Source organism: Perca fluviatilis, chromosome 2 (genome assembly GCF_010015445.1).
Source record: "Perca fluviatilis chromosome 2, GENO_Pfluv_1.0, whole genome shotgun sequence".
Classification (NCBI taxonomy): Eukaryota; Metazoa; Chordata; class Actinopteri; order Perciformes; family Percidae; genus Perca; species Perca fluviatilis.
In genome coordinates this window covers 24,468,851-24,478,850 of record NC_053113.1, presented here as the reverse complement: position 1 = coordinate 24,478,850, position 10,000 = coordinate 24,468,851, and the positions used below count along the sequence as shown (strand labels likewise).

At 40.7% G+C, this 10,000-nt stretch overlaps 1 protein-coding gene and 1 long non-coding RNA gene across 4 annotated transcripts in view; both read right to left on the bottom strand.

Annotated features, from left to right (window-relative positions):
- Positions 1-3,320, bottom strand: part of LOC120554296 — a 130,931-nt gene extending 127,611 nt beyond the window's left edge. For both annotated transcript variants that reach the window (XR_005638362.1, XR_005638361.1), the window contains exon 1: positions 3,190-3,320. This is a non-coding gene — a long non-coding RNA (uncharacterized LOC120554296). The remainder of the gene's footprint in view (positions 1-3,189) is intronic.
- Positions 3,321-7,124: 3,804 nt separating this feature from the next.
- The window catches only part of zbbx (zinc finger, B-box domain containing), a 53,486-nt gene continuing 50,610 nt past the window's right edge, over positions 7,125-10,000 (bottom strand). For both annotated transcript variants that reach the window (XM_039792173.1, XM_039792182.1), the window contains one exon: positions 7,125-7,443. In XM_039792173.1, the coding sequence (XP_039648107.1) occupies positions 7,362-7,443 (82 nt within the window). In that variant the 3' untranslated portion in view covers positions 7,125-7,361. The remainder of the gene's footprint in view (positions 7,444-10,000) is intronic.

Sequence of the window (10,000 nt, the reverse complement as noted above, 5' to 3'; positions counted from 1 at the left end):
AAATAACAGGACCAGCGACTTTGCTGAAAAACAGCAAGTAATTGCAGCTGTAATCATTAAAGGTTTGGGGGTGAAAAATTACCCACATACACAATACAAATAGGAATTAATCATATGTAAATAAACATAGTATGCACATAAATATTTACTGCATTGTGAAATCATTTGTATGCAGTATACCCATGCTTCTTCAGTATTGAGTATTTTCCATCCACATCATTTTTGAACTCGTGACAACTACTAACAATCTTACAAACAAAAACATCACCTTCTGTATACTGTAAATTGCCATCCTCAAAAGTGCATATTTCTATAACTGAACCAAAGATAGGACACACACACACACACACACACACACACACACACACACACACACACACACACACACACACACACACACACACACACCCCCCCCCATGGGACCTGAACAAGGGATGCCTAACGAGGAGCTCTAACAGGTGTTTCTCATTAAAGCAGGAAGACATGAATCTAGAGCAGCAAGAGAGAGGGAGAGCAGAGTGTGAAGAGGAGAGGAACAAACCATGAGCTGATATATTCCCGTGTTATTCATTAGTGTCTTACAGGCTGCTGATATTAATGATTCACTGTCCATAAGATTCCCCACCCTCGCTACGTACACACGCAAAAAAACAAGCTCAGACTCGCAAACACACTGTATCACCCTCTAGCTCTCCCTCTTCTCTCCTCTGCACTCTGGCCTCCTGCGCCCTCAGCTGAATAACAGATTTGTCTTTAAATCTCGGCTGCCTCTGCTTTTTTCTAATTTCGGCTCATATTCCCCTTTTCTTTTATTCTGCTGCCTCCTCTCTTTTATGGTTCACTCTTGCTTAATGCTTTTCCTGCCATCTGTGTGCGCGCATCTGGTAATCCACTACAGGAGTGGGTCAAACATTGAATAGACTGTAATTGATGAAACTGCAGCCAACAAGTTACCAAATACATGTCATCAAAGAGAAGCTGTACGCACACGCACACGCACACACACACACACACACACACACCCTAATTAACCAGCTGAACCGATCCATCACTTGGGAACTGCTCCGATTAACCCCAAACCCCCTCACCCTGTAGACCCCTTACCTCGCTCTCTCACCACTGGCAGCACTTCCCTGCACATGGATGCCTCCGCTCCATTATCTGTTAAACTGGACTGTGCCGCAGCCCACGTGCAAAAACGGAGGGAGAAGAGGAGAATAAAGAGACGGGGGGAGGGCCCTCATTAAGCATTTTGAGCCCCGACAGAATCAATTACAGTGATGTATTGATTTGTCAGCAGGTCCCGGTGGTTCAGTCAGGGCACCTGGACCTGCCACCGAACAGGAGGGAGAGGGGACAAATGGAAGGGTTAAAAAAAGAAAAAGGCATGGCGAGGCGGAACGATGAAAGTACAGCAATGGAGTAAGACATAAGGAAAGGAAAATTTTAGAGGGAAAGGGCAGATGAAACTGGGAAGGGCACGCTGGAGAGGAGGGGAAGATGAAGAAGGCTGTGAAGGAGAAAGGGGGGAGCACTAAAAGGGGTGGAGTTAGGAAGAAATGGTTGAATGAGTAAGGGTGGACTAAGTGTAAGAAGAAAAGAGCGAGGTGGAGAAAAGAGACACGAGGGAGGGAGGGAAATATAGACCTGTAAAGGAAGGGATGGGGGTGGAGAGTGTAAAATATATTTCCTTATCAAACTAGGCATTCTCCCTCCAATTGCCACACCATTTCTTTCATGTCCTCCGTTCACCTTTCTTTAATTTCTATCCTCCACCTCTGGGTTCTTTGTATTTTCTCACTTCATCTCACTCTCTCCTCCCCTCCATTATAACTTTCCCCAGCCTGAACCTTCTGTCCAGGGCATACTGTACTTCCATCTCCAGCGCATGGGGGTCATTTCAGCACAGACGGGGCTATAACCTCAAAAGTAATATCAAGCCACAACTAAGTTAAAGCTGTGGAGGCTGCAACATGTGAGGACGCCGCAGGGACAAGGCCGGGGAGACATAATAATACTGATGTCCACGAAACAGGTATTTGTGTTGATAAAGTAAGAGAAATATGGAATCCTGTGGGTTCTAGTGTAATCAAACTTTAAGAGAGGTGGCAATTTCTATTTATGTGAGGTAACTAAGTTATGCCTTTCGGTGCATTTTTAGGAGCATATGTGTGGTGTTTAATACAGTACGTACGTGCACAAACAAGACATCCATTATTATCTTCACTGCCATAGTCATCTCAAACCTGTGGTACATCTATTCAGAGCCTGGGAATATAATAGGGTAGACTAGACACATACGGCAGACCCGCACAAACTAAGTAGCTACCAGGCTTTTTATGTTTCACAGATGACAGACAACACGTATTCTCCTTCTGCTGTAATGAGGCAGCAGGGCTCCAATAGACAACATGGGACATGATTAGATGGCACATTCACGGAAAATGTGCCTCCAACCTGACAACTACAGAAGGAAAGAAGCCAGTCATTCATACCACGGTGTGTAGATGGCACGCTTGAAGAGGCTTACTGGTAAAATGTAAAAAAGATCGATGGTAATAGGTGTAAGCTTCGCTCATGTGGTGGGGGTGTGTGTGTGTGTGTGTGCGTGTGCGTGTCAGGGTCAAGGGTAATCATGTTGTTGTTGAGCAGCAAAAGGCCTTCTCTGATACATGGACATACACAGACACAAGAGTTGGAGAATAGAATATAGCTAGCATTTTGGTTTTCATAATTTCACTATTTTCAATGCTCAAATACAGATCTGGGCGTTTCTTGACCACATCAATATGTATCCAACTGAAATAAATTGCTCTTTTTGTCTGCCGCGACCACAGGCTGTTAATACACAGTCTATGGCTGCAACATATAAATCGCATATATCGGTTTCCCTGTGAGACAAAAATCAAAAGGCCGTTTCATGAGAACACCCCCCTAAAGCAGGAAGGCCAGTTTTCTGTCACAGGCAGAGCAGACGGCCGCACGGAGCCTCGGCTGCACCAAAGAGCCACAGACTTTGAACAACAACCCACTCTTATCTATAAAAATGAATAGCTTCATCTTAGTTTTTCGAACACTCCACACCAAACAAACATTCACCGGGAAAGAAGTGCACTGCTAACGTTAAGTTTGCAAGCTATAGCTAATTAGCTGCTCAGCCGCAGCACATTAAACAGCATACAAGCTTACCTGCAAATGCCACATTCGGTCCAGCTACATGCTGGTGTGGTTACTCTTCAATGGCGCTGATAACAACACGCTGTCTACCCGTGACAAATAGTTACAGTTTAAGTTTGTTGGTCTCTAGTTCGGCTTCCAGAGCGCAGCCGGGCCACCTGTCCTCAATCAGCTCCTCTCCATCCGGCTCAGAGGAATAGGAGCATTTCTGATATTCCATTCAAACGCTTTTTTTCCTTTTTAAACAATAAAACTATTAACAATATATTTCATTAAAAAAGGGGTGACAAAATGTGATTTTAGTTGGACTATAAAACTGTCATGTCTATGACTATCTTCTAAAAGCACATGCAACTGTCACATCATACTGTGTATTTGTCAGAAATGTTACATTATATATTATACATATTAGATTTTGCCAGCCAAACCTACAAGTCTGTCCCCTAAAGATTAGGTTTATGCATTACTAATTTGCAACAGCAAATCTGTTATACATTATAAATATAAACCTCCCTAGAATACCTTTTTTTTATCAACATCATAAGGAAATGTTACATACATTGTATTCAATAGTCTTTCATGGCAACTAAAGCATGATTATCGTTTTATGGTTATATTTAGGGAAATCAAAGCACTTGGTTAAATGTATGGAAGATTGTGGTCTTGGTTAAATAAAACGGACTTAAAGCTTGAGACAGGCCATTTTTCAATATTTAACCAAAACCACAATCTTTCCCATACTTTAATCAAATAAATTGAGTAGCCTAAACCACATGTGTGATGCAGGATGCAACCTGTCGAAGTCCTGCACTTTGTGCCCACGATTCAACCCGACCACCAGAAACTCAGTGCAGCACAAGAATTTAACTGGACTGCAAACATGTTTCCTCCAAAACGTATTTGACAAAAGCATTTAGTATTAAATAAACATATTTTTGATGATGGGGTTACTACAGAATACACATAAAAGAGAGAAGACTACAAGTGTGTGAAATAAAATATTAACAGAGGATTCCCTTGAGAGTTCATAAAAAAGCTAAGAAGTGGGGAGTAGGGAAAACAACCCTGTTCTACTTTAGGGCTGCCTTTTCTCCCATTTTACCAATTTCACAGTTTATTTGTGGACTCAAATTGTTGCACATGAATGCAGCTGCTGTCCCTAGCAGCTCACTGTAGGTGACTTGTGATACTCTGTGAACAAGATAGTCCTTTCAGGGCATTCTGGGTGAGGAAACATGAATGGATTTTCATCTGAAAACAAGTGGACATGCAGCCGGAGGCAGAACAAAATGTTTCCACCATGCAACTTGCTGTCAAAGAAAATGCCAAAACCCACAAAAAACAAAATAACTAATATGGTAAAAATCACAGTGAGTCTTAGACAGAAAGGGGGAAAAGGGAACCGCATTCTTCAATTAGATTAACCACCAATGTCCACTGTGTCATGGTTATCTAAAAAGTTTACTAAATTCGCCCTGAGCAAAAAAAAAGTCAGTTTCATTACACAGCATATTTTTTTCTGTCTGCTTTTATTTCGCCAACCATCTAGTCTGAACTCCAGTTCCTGAGAAGGGTCAGTTAATATAGTGCAGTTAAATGTCAACTCCTCCAGTTCCACTGTCTTTCTGACAGCATCAACAACATAGACAACTCCAAATCTAATAAAGGTCAGCCCTCTTTTTCCAATATCTCTACCTGTTTGTTTGTTTTATATATGTATGTATGTATGTATGTATGTATGTATGTATGTGTGTGTGTATGTATGTATGCATGTGTGTGTGTGTGTGTGTGTGTGTGTGTGTGTGTGTGTGTGTGTGTGTGTGAATGTGAGGGAGAAACAATGAGACGGAGATAGAGCGCAGATCTCAGAGTTGTTTAAACCCAGCCTAGCGGTTCGATATCCATCAGATTTATGTCTCTGTTATTTTCCTCTCCTAAACAGTAAGTGATAAACTCAGTGAAGGACACAATAACAAAGATCTACCTTTTCCCCCCTCTCTCTCCTTGTCTACCTCTTGGTCTCTCGACCTTTCTCTCTCTGTCTCGGTGCTATCAATCAGTCTTGTGGTGATTGCTGTTGGATTACAGGGCTTTTGCTGTCCGCTTCTAGCGATTAACGTTGGGACAAATAAAATACCCTTATATCCCTCCACAGTGACTGAGGTAAAGAGCAGGGCCTCGTGCACTCGCACACACTCATATTCACACACATAACCACGTGCAGTGCACAAATGACCCGTTAATCTTAAATTCAATCACAAAGGTGGCACCTTTGACGTCCATCCTACCTCTGTGTTTCTGTGTTTGGTTGTGTAATGAAGGGGTTATTTTCTTCCTTGTCTACCTGTTTGCCCTTGTTCGATTCTCACATGCACATCAGCTAGAAATAAAGATTGGAGCAAAACAACTGAGTGGAATTTTTAGTTGTACACGTATATTAGTATCTTTGAAGAGAAAAATGCTTTAGGAGTTGCAGAATTTCGTAGACATGTAGAATTTGTTTCTCTCCCACAAACAAAACACAAAAGTTACACCTTCTGAAATTCCTAATGCAGGTGCACAAGTCACAGATCACAAATTAAAAAACTCATATTCTCACATATTTTGCTACAGCTGCTGCAGTACATATGATGCAAAATATATTCTCACACCCGTATCAAAAAAATGTGAAGTTATGGACAAAATTAGTAAATAAGTGTGTGAATTCATGCAATGACAGTTGCACACCTGTACAATGTTTTTTTTTCACGTTTTTTCTTGGATATTTTTTCAGCACATACTTAAGTCAATAACTATAACTGCTTTTATGGGATTTTTTCCCCCGCTCACAAATTATAAGATATGCACGCTCTCACTTTTGCGGTGTGCTGGGGTGGTGGCATTAAGGCTTTGAGGTCAGCAGTCTAAACAAGCTGTTAAGGAAGGCCAGCTAGGTGCTGGAGGAGGCAGTGACGGAGAGGAGCATGAGGGACAAAATCAAAGCCATCTTGGATTATTTTTTCTCCCCCTCTCTACAACAAGCTGTGGCAGATTGGCAGCTCATTGCAGAGAGAAGGATGAAGGACAAGATCAAAGCTTGGGCATTGTTCCTCATAATAAGTTATCAGCAGGAGGTAATAAATCAAGTGAGAACTATGGTAATTTTCCCATAGACTTCTATACAAGACTATGGTTATGGCCAAAAATGTGTCTTGTGAGGTCACAGTAACCCTGACCTTTGACCACCAAATTTAATCACTTCATCATAGAGTCCAAGTGGACATTTGTGCCAAATATGAAGAAATTTCCTCCAGGCATTTCTGAGATATTACGTTCACAAGAAAGGGATGCACGGATAACTCGAAAACATAATGCCTCTGGCCACTGCTGTCACTTGCGCAAAGGCATAGAAAAAAACCCCAAAAAAAACACAAACACTCACACCACACACCAACATGTACAGATTAACCACAGCGACGACAAACCAGTTCCAGTGCCTGGTGTTTATCTTCCCCAACTCCTGCACACACATACAGACAGATGGCAACAGCGGCCATTGGCACAGCTCCTTATTCCCTCCCTTACAAACATAATTTATCACCTGCAGCAGCTTCTTTAGTGTGTGTGTGTGTGTGTGTGAAGACAGTGCCACCCTAACCTTATTTAGAAACAAACTGATGACAAAAGATAAAAATGTAGTGCGTTCAATCCCTGTTGGAAAAATTGGCACAGCAGCAAACTGTCCCTCAACATCTGTCACTTAACACACACACACACACACACACACACACACACACACACACACACACACACACACACACACACACACACACACACAAAGGGATCCAAGCAGATTCCTGCTGAGAATTAAACGTAACATATACATTGTGCACAGAAAACATGGACATATACAAAAAAGAGACATATCATAACTCAAATTAAAACGGCATTTAATAGATATCCAGCAATATTTATTTTTAAAGCATTACATTTTTCTTTTCATCTATTTGCAGAGAGTTCCCGACAGATTTAATATTCGGGGCATCTGCACCAGCCTTTACACCACGTCAACACAATTTAAATAACATCCAGTGTAATCCATTGTGTGTTTTTGCTCACTTTAGTCACTTGTATCTCTATGTGCAAGCCTTTTCCTTATTTAACAAGCAGGTGTGCGTGTGTTGATGTGCATGTGTGAGACTGTCTCAGGGTAGAGAGAGGACACTCTGCCGGTCTCTCTGTGCAGCCGCGTCCTCCTCATCCTTTTGTTCCTCGCTGGCTCTGCCCCTGCAAGACCAAAATCCACCAATCAAAGGCAGAACATCCTACATGCACAGCACTCGAATACCTCTCTATGATTAAAGGACAGATGTACTCTGTACTTTTGTCACTAGTGTCAGATGCAGACATCACAGACTTTGCTCCGGAAACATAAGTGATGTATTCAGACGGGTACACCCGCTAAAAGTGCAGTTTGTGTGTTGTCTGCATTCGTCATCACCAGGGTTGTGGTTTGACAGCATACTGAATCTATAATTTAATTCACCTACAAATCCAAGTTGTTTGATACTTTAGATTTTTGTGTGAAATGGCTCGGCCTCTAAAGAACAGGAAGAAGGAAGTATGTTGTAAATTAGAGGGCACTGACCATTTTAAAACACTCACATTCAGGAGATAAAATTAACTGCACCAATGGAGCATCTATACTTTTTTATTGAGACATTTAAGAGATGCCTCTCCTAATTTGCATCTGACTACGACAAGGCCAAATTAACTTTGGATTCTACAAAGACTGCAGGCTTATCGATGTGATGCAGTACATAATGCCCACCTGCAGTGATCCTCCAACAGATGTTACCTGGGTTTGATTACAGAACCTTTGCTTTTGTCTATCTTTTGATGTCATCAAGCATCAAATTATTTTCCTCCGATTTTTGACAACTCATTCATTCAATGAGTGTTCAAGACAGATGTTCAAGGTGTATTCTCAAGAATTAAAATGTTGCTTTGTTAAAAGTTTTGGTATTTATTGGTATTAGGTATATATATATATATTATCTGAGCTAGTTGACAGCTGAATCTTTGATTAAGCCCACACCTAACTTGTGCCTTTTAAGATTTACTTGCAAAAAGTAAACATTCCCACTCACTGTTTGTACCATAACCCACACCTATTGTAAAAAAATCCAACACATGCCAATTTTGTACCTGCATGCTGCAAATTATGCCCTGTGTGTCCTTGCTAGCCCTGAGTGTATCCACTAACAAGATAACATTAGGTGTCGAGTTTACTGTGTGCATTTTTTTCATATTTTAAATGTATTTAAAATAAGTTCAGTCGAGGTCTGAGTGCACTGCTAAATGTCAATATATACATGCATAAAAATACATTCAGGATATTAGGAAGCAAACACGGATTAAAGTGTAAATATACATTGAGTCTCTCAGCTAAGTATAATCAATCTTAGATATTCTAACTTGAGCTTTTTATAACCAATCTAAAGCTTCTTGTTAGATTACCATAGATACTCTACTGTATAAACTGTACATCAGAAAATTCTGAATACATCCACTTTCCAAGAATTAATGTGATACTGCTGTGCAAGGTGACTGAAGGTTAGATCAAAGACAGCCAATAAACTGAGGCGACACTACAGCACCGCCAGACAGCGGGAAGCAGCTGAGTCTGAGATGGAAGATGAATAGTTTTCTGGATATGAGGTAAATATTGGTTAGGTCATAGTAGACGCAACACATTAATGGATGCACGCATATTGCACTTGATATTATACTGTAGCACGGCATTGACTTGTATGTTGAGTGGGTGTACATTAGCGTGTCCTATTACTGGGAGAGTCACAAAATAAATGTATATTTTATAGGTTTTATACAAGAATAAATTATCAACTAACTCAAGTTTTCCTGATAACACTGTTATTCTATATGATGGTGGGCAGCAGACCAATCTACAGTAGAACTCCATTATCGTGCATTATTAGGAATCTCCTCTTTGATGCAACTGCAGCCACCACTCAACATCTGGGAGTACCTGGTGGCTGAGATGAGGATTCAATTCAAAAGGGTCGGGATGGTACAGTAAACTATATATTAGTATATTAGAAGTATATTAGTAAATTAAAGCTAAAGTTTGTGAGGTAGACCTTTTTGTTATTGTACTGTAAAATTGTAAACTGCAAACTGCATTAGAAAGAAAAAGTGAAAAGGACTAAATGTACAGTACATACAACTTAGACTTTTGGTTTTGGTTTTACCAAACATTTGGCACAGAAGACTGGATCCATTTCAAAGATATAAAATGTGTATTTCCCTATTTCAATGACAATTGCAAATAATGTTAAAGTTGTGATACAATTCAAAGCATGGCAAGTTACTCTTATCTCAAAATCCCTTTGCTTTAAATATGTTATGAACTGAACATTGTCCCAATGACCAAACCCTGCATGATGGGAGGAAAAATGACGAGGATGAAGCTGGAACAAAAACAAAAAAAGATACCTGTACAGCTATGCCAAAGTAGTCTGATTAAAAGGTGCAGTAGGTAAGACTTATAAAACTAACTTTCTGTCATATTTGCTGAAACTGACTCTATGTTCAAGTAGAACTACATGAAGCAGGTAATAAAAAAAAAAATCTGGCTCCTCTGGCACCACCTACAGCGTGTAGTACGATTTGCAAAAATCCACAGCTCCCTGTTCAGATGCACCAATCGGGGCCTGGTGCACCATCGGGGTGTCTAACTGTGTGTCAATCATTGCTCATGCACACACATTCATTCTCCCTTTTGGGGGGAGGGGCTTAGAAGACTGTTTTGGGCTTTACCTGA